Here is a 17,989-nt window from a genome sequence, read left to right as displayed (position 1 = left end):
CCTGCCTTGAACCTCCCGTGGCTGCTCAGGCTCTGGCGTGCCCCCGCTGCTCTGGGCTGCTTTCGCCTCCCCGCCTGAATGCATTTTGTGGTTGTCACTGTTGTTTCCCCCTGTTGGCTCCAATCTAGATTCAAACGTAACCAGGTCTACTTACCAGACAGACCATGACGACAGAGACTTCAACCCCAGGTTCACCTCCAGGGAATTCCTTTCGGAGAACGCCATCACGGACAAGCTGCTGGACAAGACCTCGGACTCCAAGGAGCTGGTGCTCAACATGACCATGAACAGCATCTTTGCCCAGGGAGACCAAATCAACTCTGTGGGGTCACACATTGACAGCCTCTATGTTGACTACGAGGACAGCGATGGCGTTGTGACCTACACCATTAATAGCACCTACATGGAGCTGAGCAACGGCAAAGCCATCAACACGTCTGCAGAGACGCCGTTTTCAAATGCCACTGTCACCATAACCAGCCCTCAAGGGAACAGAACCCACAAAGCAAGGTAGGAGACATGTCTTTAACCATAGTCAATCCTATTTGTTGCTATTCTTGACTCATAATAGCCCCGTGCTCCATGCAGACCCCATTGCATGGTTTCTATCTGCTTTGGAAGTCAGCAGGTAAGTGGGGGTAGGGTGATGTACGTGAAAGCTTTCTGTCGGGGCTTAATTTGGAAGGAAGGGCCAGAGGTTTGGGAGCAGAAAGTCAAGAGAGTATTTAAGCAACAGGAAAACTCAGTGCCCTCCTGTGGGGGGGTGTTGGCAAGTCTGTGCTGATGGCTGCTCTCTGCCTGTCATAGCTCATTATCAGAGCCATGACCACAAAGAAGCCTCTTCTCTTGATGCCCTGCTCTGATTCCCCAGGCCCCTTTCTCTGAGTTCTGATGCAGCAGAAGTTGGTCCTGGATCCTTTTTACCCACCCTGTTGACTGCCACCCACGATCCTCCCCATTTGTGTTGGCAGGAACGTGCTTCCAGCAGCTCCCAGGCATGGCCCTGGCTGCTTAACTACTGCTGGAGAGGCAGAGCAGGACAACGGGAGCTCTTCTGTAGGGCCTGCAGAAATAGCCAGGGTTTGCTACCTTGAGGGATGCAGAAGCAGTGCAATTAGTCTCTACCTTGACAAGAATTTCAAAAGCTCTCCAGTGGCAGCTCATTGATTGATATTAGGGCTGTCACTTCAGGATTCCTTGAATGGCTGGTTTCTAAAATGTAGTGGGAAGGTAAAAAAAAAAGCTGAATCTATCTTTAGCAGCAGAATTCATCCAGGCAAGGGTGGGCTGGCTGAAAGGGCGTCTCAGGATAGTACTTGTCCACAACAGTCTGTCTCTAGGGTCTGTTGGGGTGCGCTGGGGCTCTCTGGGGAGCAGCCACAAGTTCAAGCAATCTGTGGATAGCTGGGGCTGAAATCAGGGTCTTGGGAGTCATCCAGGTCCCAGACCCGTAGCTGTGGACTTGGGTCCTGCCCTGCACCCCCACGGCTTGTTCGGGGCCCACAGCACCCAAGCCTCCCCTGTGGGTCTCCTCCTGGCTCTGCTGCTCTGACTTTTCTGTCTCCCAGTCTTCCCACCAGTAAAACATGGGCTATGATGCTGAGCTTCAGAAGATGTAAAGCACTGAGCAGATGCTCTCTAGTTGTAGTTACTGTATTTACCCAGAACTTATACTACCTTCTGCTAAAGCAACTTATGCTAAAGAAAATGTCTATGCAGCCAAATGTATCAACAAACTTCTTAATGATAAGAGCATTAAAACATTGCCAAGGGCTCGAGTCTATCATCTCTTCTCGTGGCTTGGCTTGGAAACTCTGCCTTCAGCTGCCAAAGCCGGCATTTCACTAGCGCTCGGAGGCGAGGGCAGTGCCATCGGCTCCCCTGCCTTGCTGTGCCGTGAGGGGGGGCTGCCCGGTCCCCACCACGCTCCCCGGGTAGCCTTGCCTGGCACCCTGTACCCACACCTCTCTCCCAGTAGCTGTTCAAGGGGTCTAATGCTTTCCGACCTCCTGGGAATAACGGGGACCTTCACGTGCTTCAGACTTCAGAGCAGCTTGGCTATACAGGATCATCACAAAGGACTGTCGGTGGCTCCAGGGCAGCTTCTTGTGGTACTCAAAAGCAATTTGCACTGTCCCTGCCTGCCCCCAAAGACACGGGGCAGGGGTTTAAACCCCTTCAGGCACCATACCCAGCACTGCCGCTTTGTTCCCCTTTCTTCTCTTGGTTGTTCTACACTGTTCCCTCTTATTCCCCCAGCTCTAGAATAAACTACGAACTCTTCAGATAGAAACAGAAATATCAAAAAGAGGTGTTTAGTTCAAGTTCTGCACTAGCCAAAAGGCCGCATCCAGCTGGGGCTGTAGTCTGGGCTGGGAGATGCTCAGCTCCTCCCTGGCTGTAGCAGGCTGGGCTCAAGGGGCTGCGGAGGGTGGCCGAAAGGCCAGTGGAGGCAGACGTGGGGCAGCTGGGGTGCAGGAACATGCTGCTTGGAGACGTGTCATTTTATTAAAAAATAGTGTGTGTGGGGGGAGGCAACAAAGCAACCTGCAGCTCATCTCAAGAGGCCTCACCCACCGTAGGGAGGCATTGCTCTCCCCCTGGCAGTTCAGAAAGTCCCATAACGTCATCAACAACTGGAGCATCTGGGTGCGTAGGCACTTGTGGAGGAGGGACAGACGGGCACGTTCGCAGGCTCGGGGTCCGGCTGTTGTGCCACCACTGCAGGGATGGGCAATCCTCACTTCCCGGGACCGTGGCAGAAGGGGCTGTATTGGGACAGCCTGCTTGTGCCCAGGCCTTTATCCCTTCCCCCAACTTTTTATTTATTCCTTCAAGCCCAGTTGCAATCGCAGTGCTAGCCACTAACCTGTATCTCCTGCGTGGGCATGCTGGACGAGGAGCCCCAGCTCTGCGCAGAGCCCAGGGTTAAAGCTCCCGCTGGCACCCAGCGCAGCAGGATAAAGCCCATCTGGACACCGGGATGTGCTTTTGGGTTTGGCATGTCAAGGGTGGGGTGCTGGAGCGTGAGCCGTGGGGAGAGCTCTGGGGACTGGACTTCTTCCTCCAGGAGGAAGGGCAGGGGAGGGGACAGCCGGGAGCTCCGCTGATGGAAATGGCGATGGGGCAGAAGGGGAAACCCCCTGCCCTGGGCGTGGGGCAGGGTGGGGGATCCCCATCCCTGGAGGTGGGCGAAACTGGACTGTGCAAGGCCCCGTGGGACCCAGTTTCTTATCTGGGTCAGCCCAGTTCTGGGCAGGAGCTTGGCCCTCAGCCCTCCCATATCCTTCCTGGGCTCACTTTGGGACGGAAGGCGGCTTTTTGCTCACTTTATTCCCTGCCAATGAACCAGCAAGGGAGGGTCATCTCTCTGCAGCCTGTGACCAGCTAGTCTGTATGTGCAGGATAGTGTTGGTTGGAGGTAGGGTGTCTTATTTCTTTCCAAACCGTTGTAGTTCGTAGTGTGGATGGAGCTCTCCAGTTACAGGAGCACCTCGCACCAGCCTGGCGTGTTATTTTTCCTCGCTGGGAACAAGCCCCACTGGCACGGGAATGTGCCGTGGTAGGGATGCAGTGCTGCTTTTCCTCTCCTGGAGCACTTCAAGTCTTTCTGCAGCATGCCAGGGCAGATCCAGGGACCCTCGGTCCTTCATCCTGCGCCCATGCTGCGGTGCACAGCCAGGGCCGATCCTGCAACAGGAGCCATCGGTTTCCCCCTTTGCTTAAAAACAAAAACTGAAATAAAACACAGAAATGTGAGCCCAGGGCCTCCAGACGTTGATCTGTGGAGTTTGTGTGCGCTTGTTAGGATTATCCTCCTGCTACGGGGCTGTTCGGGGAAGACGGGCAGCCCCGACCTCGGCTGCGGGTGAGGGGCTGGTGCTGATTTTTGGTGCAGTTGCTTGAAGAGCAGAAGCAAAGTGCAGGCAGAGAAGAAAATACTTGACTTTTATAATAAAGCTCCTAATAAAGAGAGGAAAAGAAAAGAGGAAAAACCCACCAGCTTTCTAGGACAATGTGCTGCTGTTTGCATTTAGAGGAGAACAAAATGACAGTTTTGTCCTTGCTTGAAATGGTAAGAGCGCTGAACGCTGCCCTATGGCCAAATTTCTGATTTATCTGGAAAGAACTTGTCCCTGCGACCTTGTTACACATAGAAGAAGCTCTATTTAGGATCACATACATTAAAGGGACACTGTTGAAAAATTTTCTGTCCTCAGTTGTAGTATAAATCTTATTTTGAAGCTTATTTTCTCCTTTCAAGGGAGAAAAGTCCTGGTCACAGGATAACTTGGTGGGTTTTTGGTTTGGTGGTTGTTTTTTTTTTTTGGTGCCTCTAAGAGCAAGGTATAGACCGGAGGATCTAGGCAGTACCCTGTTTTCCAGGCAAATTAAAGTACAAAACCCGGATTTTGACTATGGTTTAATGGATCTTGCTGAAAACTGTCATCTTGTGAGCCCTCTCCTGGCTGGGTGACAGCGGGCAGCACACCAACGGCAGCCGGGATCAGGGGCTGATGCGGGTCCCCAGGCAGAGCTATTTGGGCAAGATAAAGCACTATTTATAGGGAGCAGAGATTGTTATTTTCCTGCAAAAAATAGTCGCATTCATTTCGGTTCCATTTCAAACGCAGGAAGCGACCATTTGCCAAACTGACAGAGCAAAATCAACAGGGAAAATGGGATTGTTGTTGTTTTTAATCCTTCTGGAGGCTCAGTGCTGGCGGTGGAAGGAGGGTGGGTCTGAAAGGAAACGGCTGGATTCTCAACAGTGTCCTTTTAAAGGTTGATTTGGTAGACTGGACCTCAACTTTTTCTTACGAACAACTAAATAAGGCAATTTCAGAGCTTCTGCTGCCTAGAAATCATACAAGCTGCATATCTCGCCAGGCCAGAGACAACTGGATGTCAGGATACAACCTTGTACGCTATTTCAGTGTAGCCGTTTCAAGGGTTTGAACAACGGTGTGAGAACAGAATTGAAGCCTTTTGTTGTAAAGGTGCAGTATCCCTGATGTGTTACGACCTTACAGCACGTAGGATGCACTGAACTGGGAGAAGCTGTTATTCTTGCTTTGACAAATGCTTTTTCGTGCACCAGGCTGACTCCGTTACTCCTTTACCGATGGCATTATATGTTTGAGCACAGCGTGGATATGAGAGATGCAAATTACCTATCTAAAATAAACCAAAGTAAACCAAACCGAACCCAGAGTGGCAAAAGCAGCGGGTAGGCGAATGGCATGCCTTGGTGTTTAGAAGCAAAGCGTGCTCTGAGAAGCAAGCTTATGAACTCCTGTGCCACGTGTAGGCTCTCGGAAGGAGTGAGCTGCTGAGATTTGAGCAGCCGAAAGCTCTGCTGCGTTGAGCAGCACGAGTCGGCGTGCCCGGCCCTGGAGACGCAGGGGAGGAGATACTGCACCTTTAGTCGCTGTATGCCGAGGGCCAGGTGTATTTGAGCAGAAAATGCAAACTTTGTTAAATTCTGAACTGTTTCTACTTGTGGGTATTTTTATCCCATTCTCTCTATTTCTAGACAGTGGAAGCTCTGCCTCTAACCGGGCTGGGGATTCTACTTGGGGCTCAGGACAGGTATGTTGTGAAACAAACCAAACCGATTCAAACAAACAAACAAACCCCAAAAAATCAGAAAAACCAAACCCAACCGCCAAACAAAGCAAATCCCCTCCCAAACCCGAACCCAACCGAACGGCAGCCTGCTGGCAGATGTGTGTGTCTGACGTGGCCTATCACCGCTCGCCTTGTAAATGCCTTTTTTTGTTTTGTTTTGTTTTTTGTTTTTTTGTTTTGTTTGCTTATCGCTAGAAACAGATTGAAGTTGTTAAGAAAGGGCCAAGGTGTGAGTGCTGCTGACATGTACAGGTGGAAGCTTTCCTCCCATGAACCCTGCAGCTCTACATGTACCACAGGTAGTTATAAGAAGCAGCCAAATTCTGCACAACCGCTGAAATCACCTGGTGTGTGAGTCACTTTTATGTCTGTTAGGGATGGGAAGGACCTGGTGATGTGTAAGGGAGCTCGTGATCTCTGGAGCTGGTTTAGCACAACCCCAAATCCGCTCCACCGGGTGCAAACACGGGGAGAGGAGCTGGGGTGCGAGGCGTGCAAAGCCCTCCAGCCTTGCGGGTGCGTCAGGGGCTGGGTGTTGGTGCCCAGCATGTCCGTCATCCTGCAAAACATCCTCTCTTCGGGGAGCTCTGAAGGTCGCCTTCGCTTCCCAGCCCAGCGGGGACACGCTGGAGCTCGGCGGGATCCCCAAACCTGTGCTGAGTCTCAGCATATTGTCTCCTTTTTTTTTTTCTTTTTTTTTTTTTTTCCACTCCTTCCTTCCCTTTTTGACTGTTCAGAGGGGTTTGAAAAGCTCAGCTGCTTCCCCACAGAGTGAAATTTTGAAGATTGTTCAGCTCTGGCATGAAACAAAATAGCATTTGGCATTTTGATTTTGTTTTGTTTCTCCCACTCCTTCTACCCTGGAGCCTGATCTTGGCTGTGAGGGTGTAAATCTGGAACAGAGATGTAGATGCCAGGGATATCAAAAACGAGCCTGTATTCTTTTTTCCCCCCCAAAAAAGCTTCAAGCCACCTGATCTCTCTCCTCGGTTAGGGGTCCGGGCCCCTGGGAGCCCATCGCTGTGGTGAAGCATGCATGCGGGTCCTGTGCTCGCCTGCACCGCTTCCCAGCGGCCCGAAATAATCCAGATCCTGCAGTGCTTCTGCAGTTAGAAGGAAAAAAGGGGGAGAGAGGAGATTGTAATCTAAGGGACATCTCTTAAAAGAGCAAATGCAAGGATTTTTATTTTTTAAGCATTTGTTGTTGTCCAGCAGACACGTGCCCACAGCGTGCCGGCAGCAGGAGCTTCACGAGCCATCCCTTTCCCCGGGCTCTTGTCGGCCACGTGTTCTGGGACATTTTTGACTTCTTTGATCCCCTCTGAACAGATTTCCCCCTTGGCGGGGCCAGGTTGCTCTGCCCCAGTTTGCAGCTAGCAGGGAGAGGTTTTACTTAACTTTCTCCTTTCTTATTGCCTTTTCTTCATGACGTATCGCAGAGAAGCAATACCATGTCAAGAGCTGTAGATCTTTTTTTTTTTTTTTTTTTTTTTAAAAAGTTTCATGTAAACCATATGTTCCCGAGAGCTGCAACTCTTGTTACCTGTAGCCAGAGCAGCCTCCTGGTCCCCAGCCAGGTCCCAGAAAGGGCTCCACAACATTTACTCTGGCACCGCAGGCTGCGGGGGAAGAGGTCTCGCTCTGACGCCACTGGCTGCCTGCGCTGTCGGTGGGGAGCAGGAGGGGCAGGTGCCTCCTTGCAAAGCCCCCGGGAGCCCTTCCTTGGCCCGGAGTGCTGGGGGCACCTGGGGGGCACCTGGGCACAACCGGGGTGTAATGCATATAGAGAGTGGGTGGATGGCGTGGGTTGGGGACAGTTTTCTGTCACCTCCACCCACCGACCTGGCAGGGTGGGAGCTGATGGCTGCGAGGCGGAGGGAGCTGCTGAGCAGACTCCGTGCCCTGAGCGTTTGCTATAAAAACGTGTTAGTCATATATTGATCTTGGTGGTGAGCCCTGGCAGGGGTGGCTGTGCCTGCCTTTGGAGCTGGCCAAGCTCAACCGCGCTGCCCATGTTGGCTGGGTGGCCGCCACGGTCCTCCCCTCCCGGCAGCATCCACCCTGTGGGCCAGAAAGTCCGGCTTGCTGCTTCCCACCGGGAGGAAGTTGTGGAAAATGCAGCTCAAAAAAAAAAAAAAAAAAAAAGAGTTTGGATGTCAAAATCACCAAGCGTCCTCTGTTGTGTGTATGTATTCTCTTTGAAACTAGGAGTGATGTCCACATATGCTATGTGTGTTCGCTATGATGGGATCGAAGTGGATGATACGTACTGTGATGCCATGACCCGTCCCGAGCCCGTCCATGAGTTCTGTGCTGGGAGAGAGTGCCAGCCAAGGTACCGCCTCGACAGGGCGCTCCTGGGGGGCTCCGCGCTTTCTCTGCCGTGGATGTGTTTGGGGGAGGGGGTCGGCGTGGATTTGGTGGGGGGGAGCAGCAGGAATGGCCCGTAGCAGCCCCATCCCTCCTCCCCCAGTGACGTCTGCCCGGGCTGCACGGGCACTCGGCAAGACGTTCCTCCCGAGTGCTTTAGCTCAAGCTGCCAGGTTGAAACTTCCATAAATCCTGGCAGAGTTTGCATCCGCAGCTCCCATCAAGCCCAGCTTCTAACACCACAGGCAGTGTCCTGCCCTGGCCAGCGCGTGGAGGAACGTGTGTGAATTGGGTGGAGGGGCTGGGCTTGCAAACTGTGTCATGGATCCGTCCCTCCGGTCCCTTCAGCATCCTAACCGTCGCTGAGGTTTGCTTGTGTCAGGGCAAGAGCTGGTGCAGAGGGGAACCTGTGCTGGCCGTCCTTCAGATTTCCCTTCCCATGCAGCTCTTTATCCCAAAAGCGTGACTGCAGTCCCGAGCCAGGCTGTACGGCTCGGGGCACCTCCGCTGCTGGTTTGTGACACGGGCCGTGCTTGGTGGAAGTTTGCAAGTAGCAGCAGTTACGGGCAGGACAGACCGGCGTCTGTCAAAGGGAGGAGGACTGTGATGGTGTCAGACTACGGACAGGGCAAAGGGAGATGTAAAGCTGTCTGGTGCGTGCCCTGGAACGGTGTCACTTGTGAACAGTGTGAAGCAAGGCTCGAGTGGTGCCAGGGACCACGTATGGCACCTGGTCCTTGGAGAGTGCTTGCTTTCATCTCGGGCAGTTGTGGAGGAGGATGGGGGAGGAAAGCACGTGCCCTTTGCAACGTAAGATCTCATTTAATCTTTCATGTTAAGGTTGAAAGCCAGGGCAGGCTGCAATTGAGGCAAGAAAAGCGTGGGGAGGTGGATGGTGCTACTGCTGGGAACATACCTGCCCTGTAGACACCATGGGGACTTTAATATCTATTTGCATTAACTTTGTAATTTTTTAGCGCAGGCACTAGGGCTCTTTTCGTGCTTAGATTATCCCACTGGTCTTTTATAAACCCGCCCCTCCTTGTAGTTGTGCTGTTCCAGCTCCACGGGCTTGCACTGCAAGAGAGGAGAGCTGCTCTGTGATTTACCAGTGATTGCAGACTGGCCGTGGGTAACCCAAGGAGCTGCCGGGAGCTCAGACGGGGCAGCCGGGCGCGTGCGCTAGCACTCAGGCAGATGGGATGCTGCTTGGGCTGGCAACGCTTTTCCAACAGAAAGCGCCAAGAGAATTTTGCCTGATCTGGACGGGAAAGACCTTGGTTTCGTCTTCCTTCTGAATTTGGGTGACGCCTCTAAATGTGTGACATCTCTCTACGGCTGGTTGTTGTGCCTGGAGCCCCGTGCGGGGGACGTGGCTCTCCTGCTCAGAGCGCGGCAGCAGCGGGTGGTCCCGGGGGATGCACGGGGCAGCCCTGTGTGCAGAGGAGCTGTGAATTCTGATCCATTTAGATTTTTACATTTTTTTAGATATTCTTTAATTCAGAATTGCTGTAACGTTACTGTATTGTAAAAGTCTTGACTCTTTATGTCTTTTCCCTTGGCTTGCAAGCTGCTCCCCTCTTGTAACGTCAGGACAGTAGTGACAGGGGACAGTAAGGGGCAGGCAGCGTCTCGGAGCAGACCCCAGCTCTTCCAGCCCATCTCGTGAGGTTAGCATAGACTGCCAGAGGTACGTGAACGTCCGTCCCACCAGAGCGCAGACAGCTTTGTGTGACATTGTTGCTGGGATTTGCAGGGTGATGGATGGTTGTGTCCTCTTCATCCTTTAGCTGGATGGGTGAAAAAGAGGGGGCAAATGTGGGCACTGCACGTGACAACCCGCTCGGCAGCGAGCGCACCGGTCCGTGCTGGCACCTCCTTCCTCTTGGCAATCTGTTTTTAGCATCTGCCGCTGCTCAGGTGTGCTGGGTGAAACCACCGTACGTTAATCCCATCCCATGGCAAAACCTCTCGCACGCTGGCAGCTGGACTGCAGCTCATTCCTAGTGCAGCCATCTCCCTCCATCCAAGAGAAGACAGGGTTTTCCCATGGGATGCTCTGGCCCCGGTCCAGCCGTGCCTGGCACGACGGCCTCTCTTGCCTCCACAGGTGGGAGACGAGCAGCTGGAGCGAGTGCTCCCGCACTTGTGGGGAGGGCTACCAGTTCCGCATCGTCCGCTGCTGGAAGATGATCTCTCCGGGATTCGACAGCTCCGTCTACAGTGACCTCTGCGAGTCCGCTGACATCACCCGGCCGGACGAGCGCAAGGTCTGCAAGAACCCAGCCTGCGGGCCCCAGTGGGAGATGTCGGAGTGGTCTGAGGTGAGTCCCCGGGGGCCGCTGGCCTGGCAGCGCTGAGGGCGAGCACAAGTGCCTGCGCTTCCCTGTTCCGACCGAAACGCATTCCTGCCCATCAGGGACTCTGCCTTTTTGGATGCTGGCTGCAGTCGTTGCACGTGGACCAACGTGCACTAGTAATTATTTTTTCCCCTAAAATGAAGCCTCGGGTCCCCTCCAGGATGGGGAGGCTACGGCCATCGGTCACTCATGGGCTCTTTGAGCACACGCAAGGTGCTGGCATTGCCCACTGAGATGGGGCAGGAGCCTGCGGCTCAGATCCTCCCACCGCTATTTGCTCGGCAGCCTCTTTGCCCCACGGTACACGGCGGCAGGGAGGAGATGCCGCCTCACACGTGAATTACGTTCCCATAGGCTTCCCTTCCTCACCTCCAGTTTCACCGCACCACTTGTAGAATTAAACCTTTTCCTAGCTGTGCCTTAAGCAGATCCCTGAAGCGGCTGGAAGGTGGGTTGGGGCGGTGCAGCGCTGCTCTTGCTTTAGCGCATCGGTTTGCTCGGGAAAGCCCGTGAAAGGATTTACGCCCTTGAATTAATTTCCAGGCACGGCCAGCACTCAGCGTGTCACTTGCAAACATAAACCCCGGGAAATGACCGAATCAGCGCCGCTCCCGCGAGGAGCCAGGGCCGGTCCCCAAGCTCGGGCGGCTTTGGGAGCCAGTCCCTTGGCTGCCACGGGTCTTGCGCTCTGTTGACACGCGTGGTGCGGGGAGGGGGACCCAGCACGGCTCGCAGCGAACGTGTACAGCGCGCGGAGGGGTGCGAGTATTCCGCCGTGCATTGCTAGGAAACAGCCCTGCCTCTTCAATGTCTTCTGGAAGCGGGCGTGCATGAGGAGAGCGAGATTTTGGGTCTGTGTCTGTCTCCGAGCTCGCCCAGGGTGCCACCGCCAGCCCCCCGCGATGGTGACGGCTGCGTGCAGAGCGTGGCGTTTGTGCCCTGGAGCCCGCACGCTCGGTGACCATCTGCAAAGGAGCAAATGTTGTTCCTGCTCCCAAATCAACCCAACGCCTCTTCTAGGCCTCTTCTGAGCCGAGCTGTCCCTGGGTGTGAACCTGCACCACGGTTTACATCATGAGGGATCAGACTCCTCATCCTGGGAGGCTCCCAGAATGCTTCTTGGTCATAATTTAAATGTCTCTTTTCCTCTTCAAGCTGGGGTGAGTCGTTTCCCTCGAGCCTGTGGAGGAGCTGGTGTGTTCCCCGGTGCTGTAGGATGTTTTGACTTTCCCAGCCGGGTGGAGAGGAGCTCCCAGCGCACGTGCTGGCGCATTATTTTGACTGGCGTAGCAAACCAGAGTGGCTTATTTTACAGAAATCTGTATTCTCCTCCAGCATGTGGCAGGGACAGATTGCCTGAGACAGTCCTGGGGTAGTTTGTTCTTAGCCAGCAGCAAAGCTAATCTCATTTGGATCCCAGCTGAAGCAGGGTGCCAAGTTGGCTGGGGAAATAGGCATTAAAAAAAAGCACATTTCAGGGATCTGAGGATTAGCATATCAGCGCGGTGCGTCTGAGCGCTGTGCTGTTGATGCTTTTCCCTGCTTTACGTTATGCATGGAGCAAATGTGTGTATGTGAGACTGTAGTAACTCAAATCCAGTTCTAAATAATGTCACGGGGCTGCACGGTGCCAAATTTATCCGCAGCATAAAATCTCAGTTGTGCGGTTTGGGGAAAACCTTCTCCACAGAGGTGGAGAGGAGCTGGCTGTTCCTGGGAAGGAGGCGAGGGAGATCTCACCCTGTCTCTAAGTGACAGCTAGAACTTTTCCGCTCTGATCAGGCAGTTTTGGTGCCTTGGGTTTTCACCCTCTGGCATCACCCGGCAGAGAGTTTGCACAGCACGCGGGCAGGATACAGCCCTCCTGCACCTTAACCTGCCTGCTGAAGCTGTTGAGGGGTTTTGGGGAAGAGGGGCAGCTTTGCTACAGATTATTTTACAGTCACCTATGCATTGTCAGTGTGTGTTCAGACTTTCATGTTAAAAATTTAAAAAAAACCCCAAAACCAGAAAGCAGCTCCCAGTTCCATCACGGTGGGAGCCCCTGCTGACGCTGTCCCCCTCGTCCCCCCCGCCAGTGCTCAGCCCGCTGCGGAGAGCGGAGTGTGGTGACACGGGACATCCGCTGCTCGGAGGACGAGAAGCTGTGCGACGCCAGCGCCCGGCCCCTGGCCGAGAAGAACTGCACGGGGCCGCCCTGTGACCGGCAGTGGACCGTCTCCGACTGGGGACCGGTGAGACCCCGGGGTGGCCAGCCGAGTGGTCGTCACGACCCCTTGCAGCTGGCCCTGCTTGCAGGGTTGCTTGTGGCTCCGGCGCTGGGAGTTTTGGGATGGGATTCATCCTCCCCGGCAGCTCCCAGCTCCGACAGACCTGCAGGCAACCCGCACGCAGAGCCGGCCTCCAAACGATTACCGAATCGCTTTGGCTCTCCTAGTCCCCGTGTCACCTCGCATCTCTGTCCCGTCACCGGGACTTGCCACCACCCTGGGCCACCCTGACCCAGCACCCCGGCTCTGTGCCCCTGGCAGCGCTGGGGTGTGATGGTGTTTGGGAGCACTGAGCCCCCCTCTCCACAAAGCTCCTCCTTGTGCGGGGCAGGGATGAGCTGCCAGATGGGCTCCAGCACTGGGGATGATCCAGCATCCCGGGGGTCCCACGGCAGATCCTCCCCTGCGGGGGATGGGGTGTGGGGAGGGGTTAAACCCTGAGAGATCTGGCTCAGGGCCTTGGTGGGTGTTAAAATCCCCTTTTCTGTCTGCTGCACAGCATACCTTGCGAATGCTGATGCTCCATGCCCAGAAAATGAACCTTTTCCTTTTTTCCCCCCACATTTTCTTCCCTTTTCTCCCCCCGCTTTTCCCTTCCTGCACAATTCTGCTACAGAGACCCCCTCCATCCCAAGCTATTTATACTCAGGTTTTGATACACTAGCATCAGCTAAAAATAAGTCGTTTCCATGGCAGCAGCGGCGCTGCGAAACACCGTTCGAGCGGCCGCAAAAGAGCCGGGGAGCGCTGGCTGCCTCCGCCGGCGCTGGGGGCACTGCCTGCCCGGCCCTTGGCAGCCAGAGGGGGAATATTTGCAGCCACTTGCTTGGTCCCCTTTGCCTTGACTTCTTCGAGAGCCACCCCAGGGTTCCCTGCTTGTGGCGCTTCCCCTCCTGCCTGGCCCGAGGAGATGCTGAGTTTTGCTCAGCACCAGCAGGATGGGGCTGTGGAGTGGGTTGGCTGTGGCAGGGCTGCCCAGGGGAGGATTCGCTGAGCTTCCCTGCGGCTGTTTTAAGCTGAGCCTGAATGATCCCTCCACGACTTAGGGGAGGTGGGGCTGGGGAGGCAGCTGAGCCTCACGAAGGCATCTCGGTCCCCATCACGAGGATGGGGGTGGGGATGGAGCCACGTTGCCTTCCCCGCCGCTGACCGCCCGCCATGCCCGGTGCGGTTTCAGTGCAGCGGCGGCTGCGGACAGGGCAGGATGATCCGGCACGTGTACTGCAAAACCAGCGACGGGCGGGTGGTGCCGGAGTCGCAGTGCAACCTGGAGACGAAGCCGCTGGCCATCCATCCCTGCGGGGACAAGAACTGCCCCTCGCACTGGCTGGCACAGGACTGGGAGCGGGTAAGTGCAGCCCCCCCCCGGGCTGGGGGAGGCTTGGAGCGAGAGCTTGGTTTTGGGGTGCGATGGGGGAGGGATGCCCTGCAGTGGGGCTGGACCAGGGTGCGCGGGTCTCAGCCGGCCCCGCGTTTGCCCCCGCAGTGCAATACCACGTGCGGCCGGGGCGTGAAGAAGAGGATCGTGCTCTGCCTCGAGATCGTCAACGGCAAGATCAAGACCCGCAACCCCGCCGACTGCGACGTCGCCAAGAAGCCCGTGGAGGAGACGACGTGCTTCGAGCGGCCGTGCTTCAAGTGGTACACGACCCCCTGGTCGGAGGTGAGCGGGGAGGGAGCTGAGGGCAGCTTGGGGGGATCTGGGGGAGGGAGACGAGGAGGAAAATACCCTTCCTGCAACGTCGCTTGCCTTGAGCACGTGGTACCCCGTCCCCTCGTACCAAGGGCCACACCGCCTGCAAAATAACCCAAGGAGATGGGTGAAGCTCTGCAGGGTGCAGCCCCCGACGGGGGGCCCTTTCGCTGCACTGCCAGCTCGGGGCAGAGACCCTGCCCTGCCACGGTGCACTGGGGACTGACTGACTGCTCAGGGAGAAGGGCATGAGGGGAGGTGCTTGGGGTCAGCTTTGGCTTTTCTTCTTTTTTTTTTTTTTTTTGCTTTCTTCACCCCTTACCCTGCAGATGCGGGGGGGGGGTGAGCATGGAGCCCTCGGGACACAGGGGTTGGGGATGCAGTTTGCCCCAGCACCCTGCACGGCCCGCAAAAGCAGCCAGGGTTCGGCGGCCGTGGGGATGAGCCCCGCGAGCGTGGGCGAGGAGCTGCGAAGGGCTGCGACCGGCTCCCTGCGAGCCCTCCCTGACACAGCCCTCCTCGTCCTTGCTCCAGGCGCCTCGTCTTGTTTAGTCGTGCAAACCGTCGCTGCAGCCTGTAATTAGCCAAAGCAGCAGTCCCAGCCTGACGAGGCGTCCAAAGGGCAGCGGGCAGCGAGTCGGGCCCAGGAGCGGCTCTGCAAACGCACGCTGCGATGCTCAGAGACACCGTCTCCACAGCCCCACACCCGGGGTGCTGGCGGGGGGTCCTATGGCCTCACGGGGAGGGTGCGCCCACCGTGGTGCCGCCGAGCAGCAGATGGGCCGGGCCAGCTCGACCGCGGCCCTGCGCGAAGGGCAGCAGGAGGAGGGGGCATGGCAGCGCGTCCGCGTATTCCTGGGCAGAACCTGCTGCAGGCTGATGGTGCTGGCAGGAAAGATGGAGCAAGAGGCCGGTGGTGCGGGGCTGAGGCGCGATTTTCAGCCAGGGGAAGGGAGAGTTCACCCCCTGCCCTGACATCTCCAGCGAGCACAGTGTTTGTAGCAGGTCCCGGCTTAGCACAGACCCCCGTGATGGCGGGGTCTCACCTCACCCCCTCTCTCTCTCTGTTCCCCAGTGCACAAAAACCTGCGGCATCGGTGTGAGGATGCGGGACGTGAAGTGCTACCAAGGGAAGGACATCGTCCGGGGCTGCGACCCGCTGGTGAAGCCGGTGGGCAAACAGACCTGCGACCTGCAGCCCTGCCCCACGGAGCCCCCAGGTGAGCCCCGCTGCTGGCAGCACTCCCCAGCCTTTATTTTCCACCGAGCCCCCCCAACAGCATTGCCCAGCATCTTAGCTTCCACCAACCCCAATTTGATAGCCATCCCAGGGAGGATGAAGAGGGCACAGCTCTCCCTTTGTGGCCAAGCAAGGGGGCACCGTGCGCTGGCTGTTTCTGGAGGTGACCCCATTAAATTAAGGGGAGAGTTCAAAAGAAGCATGCTCTGACCTCACGATAAAAGGGAGATTTGGAGAGCTGATGCGGTTGCTGCTTCTGTGTGATTCCAGCTAATGTCTAGGAAGTTTCGTCTGTGCCATTATTTTAATGATTTTTGGTCTCCAAATGTCCTGCGGGATTTGTAACTATCTCGTTATCTGACTCGTCTGCTGGCTCAAAGGCCCTGTGATCTTTAGTGAACACGCGGTTCTAATTCTTTAATAGGATTTGGGAATAAGGACAGTGTGGGAGAAAAGCATGAAAATGGGAGACAGTTTTGGGGCTGGCTCCTGGCTCGGCCCCAGCCCCGCTGGGTGCTGTTGGGTGGGTGCTGTTGGGTGGGTGCTGTTGGGTGGGTGCTGTGGGTGGGTGCTGTTGGGTGGCCACTCCTGTGGGCTCCGGGATGTGGCCCCGCGCTTGCCAGGTGCCTCGTGGCCCCCTCGCAGCACGCTGCCTGCCCTCGGAGCAGCCTGCTTTCATGCATCCTATGGATTTTAGTGAAATATATATATATAAAACTGTAAATCCTATGGGTCTGAAGCAAAATACTGCTCTGAAGGGAGCTGTGAGAGGGTTGAAGCGGTCTCTGGCCTCCTCCCTGTCTCCACCAGCTGACTTGCCCCGCACTCCTGCTGTACCACTGCTGGGTTCCCGTTCCCTTTCTCACCCAGCCTCTTTGGGCAGGAATTGTGAGGGAGTTGGGGTCACCCTGGGGGCCACCCGGTGCCAGGCTCCCTTGGTGGCTCCAGCAACCCCCGGGCAGCTCCGTCTCACAGGGAGGAGCTTGAGCTTCAAGGGCTGGGACCAAACGAGAGTCCCCGAGCCAGGCCAGGTGCGACGGAGCGGGTCAGCCTTCTCGTGCCTTTGCCTAGCGTGACGATGGCATTTATGGAGAAGCTCCACGGTGATTTCCAGGGGATGCTCTGCCGGGTATCAGGGAGGTGGCAGACGTAGCCGGGGTGATTTGTTGCACAACCCGTGGTGTTTAGGGCAGGCTGTGCGTGGCGGGGGGGGGAAACGTGCTCCTGAACTTGCAATGATTTATTTTTCTTTTCTGTATCGGTGCCTTTTGCCTTCTTTCCCGCAGACGACAGCTGCCAGGACCAGGCAGGAACCAACTGCGCTTTGGCCATCAAAGTCAACCTGTGCAGCCACTGGTACTACAGCAAAGCCTGCTGCCGCTCCTGCCGCGCACCCCACTCCTAGTGCCCGGCAGCACCCAGCACCCAGCGCACGCAGCGGCCCAGCACCCCTGGGCTGCACCTCCCTTAGCAAGGGCTCCATATGCCATTTAGTAAGTGCTACACATCCCACAGGCTGGTGTTAAGGATGCTTTTGGGTTTTTTTTTTTTTTGTTTGTTTCCCACCGATGCAGAACTACTACCCTTGTCCCTCTGCCTTGTAGAGGAACGGTGCCGGCACGGCTCGGTTGCAAAGCCGTTAGCGCTGTACATTGGTAGCCCCCGTTATCAGAGCTGTACATAAAGTCGTGTATATTTGATTCCCCCGAACTGCAGACTCGTGCACGTGTTTCACAAGGTCTTGTTCTTTGGTTTCTTTCCTCTGTGCAAGTTTGGGGTTGACGATGGGAAGGTGTGAACTCTGTGAAGCGCAAGTTTCCCTTCGCAAAGGGGGTTAGTGCCTCTCGCCTAAATTATCCCCGAGACCTGCGCACTCTCGTTAGCTGCATTTAACATGGTGGGAAGCTGGTTTTTGTTTGCTAAATGAACTCAAGCCCAAGCCCCTTTTTTGTAATATGTAGGTGTATACTTTTTCAGAGAATTTTATCTTATAATCAAATGTTAGTTCCATAGTCCTTACAACCCCCCCGTAATGCTGACATATTGTATATAATATGGAAACATAACTGCACTTTATATCACAAAAAAGACGTGCTCTTTTTTAATATATTTGTTTACAGACAGTGAACTTTATCCATATAATCATTAATTTGTACTCATATGTATATTTTAATAAAGTTGTCATATTTATGGTGGTATCTTGTTTTATTCTCCAGTTTGTCGTGGGTGTTTGCCCCGTGTGCTGGGAACACCGGAGTTCACCCATGAGCTGGTGCCTGGGGGGGAGCAGAGCAGCTCCGAGTCGGGGAGTCGTGGCCGCTCGGGCAGTGATGCAAGGAAAATTCCCAGCAGCGGGGGCGGTGGGGATTTTGGGATGTTGCTGTGGGTTAGGAGCCCCTTGGGGCTTTGTGTGTGGCTTGAGGAA

At 55.4% G+C, this 17,989-nt stretch overlaps 1 protein-coding gene across 14 annotated transcripts in view; it reads left to right on the top strand.

The window, feature by feature from the left end:
* Nucleotides 1-17,762, top strand: part of ADAMTSL2 (ADAMTS like 2) — a 28,141-nt gene extending 10,379 nt beyond the window's left edge. For 13 of the 14 annotated variants that reach the window (XM_054848600.1, XM_054848598.1, XM_054848597.1 and 10 more), the window contains 9 exons: nt 129-510; nt 5,827-5,930; nt 7,840-7,966; nt 10,112-10,325; nt 12,440-12,595; nt 13,809-13,979; nt 14,118-14,294; nt 15,400-15,544; nt 16,851-17,762. In XM_054848600.1, coding sequence (XP_054704575.1) covers nt 129-510; nt 5,827-5,930; nt 7,840-7,966; nt 10,112-10,325; nt 12,440-12,595; nt 13,809-13,979; nt 14,118-14,294; nt 15,400-15,544; nt 16,851-16,969 — 1,595 coding nt within the window. In that variant the 3' untranslated portion in view covers nt 16,970-17,762. The remainder of the gene's footprint in view (nt 1-128; nt 511-5,826; nt 5,931-7,839; nt 7,967-10,111; nt 10,326-12,439; nt 12,596-13,808; nt 13,980-14,117; nt 14,295-15,399; nt 15,545-16,850) is intronic. The other variant, XM_054848605.1, reaches the window with a different exon arrangement.
* Nucleotides 17,763-17,989: the final 227 nt, after the last annotated feature.

The sequence above is a fragment of the Grus americana genome, chromosome 20, assembly GCF_028858705.1.
Source record: "Grus americana isolate bGruAme1 chromosome 20, bGruAme1.mat, whole genome shotgun sequence".
Classification (NCBI taxonomy): domain Eukaryota; kingdom Metazoa; phylum Chordata; class Aves; order Gruiformes; family Gruidae; genus Grus; species Grus americana.
The sequence above is the reverse complement of the archived record's forward strand: the minus strand, read 5'-3'. Positions and strand labels throughout refer to the sequence as shown.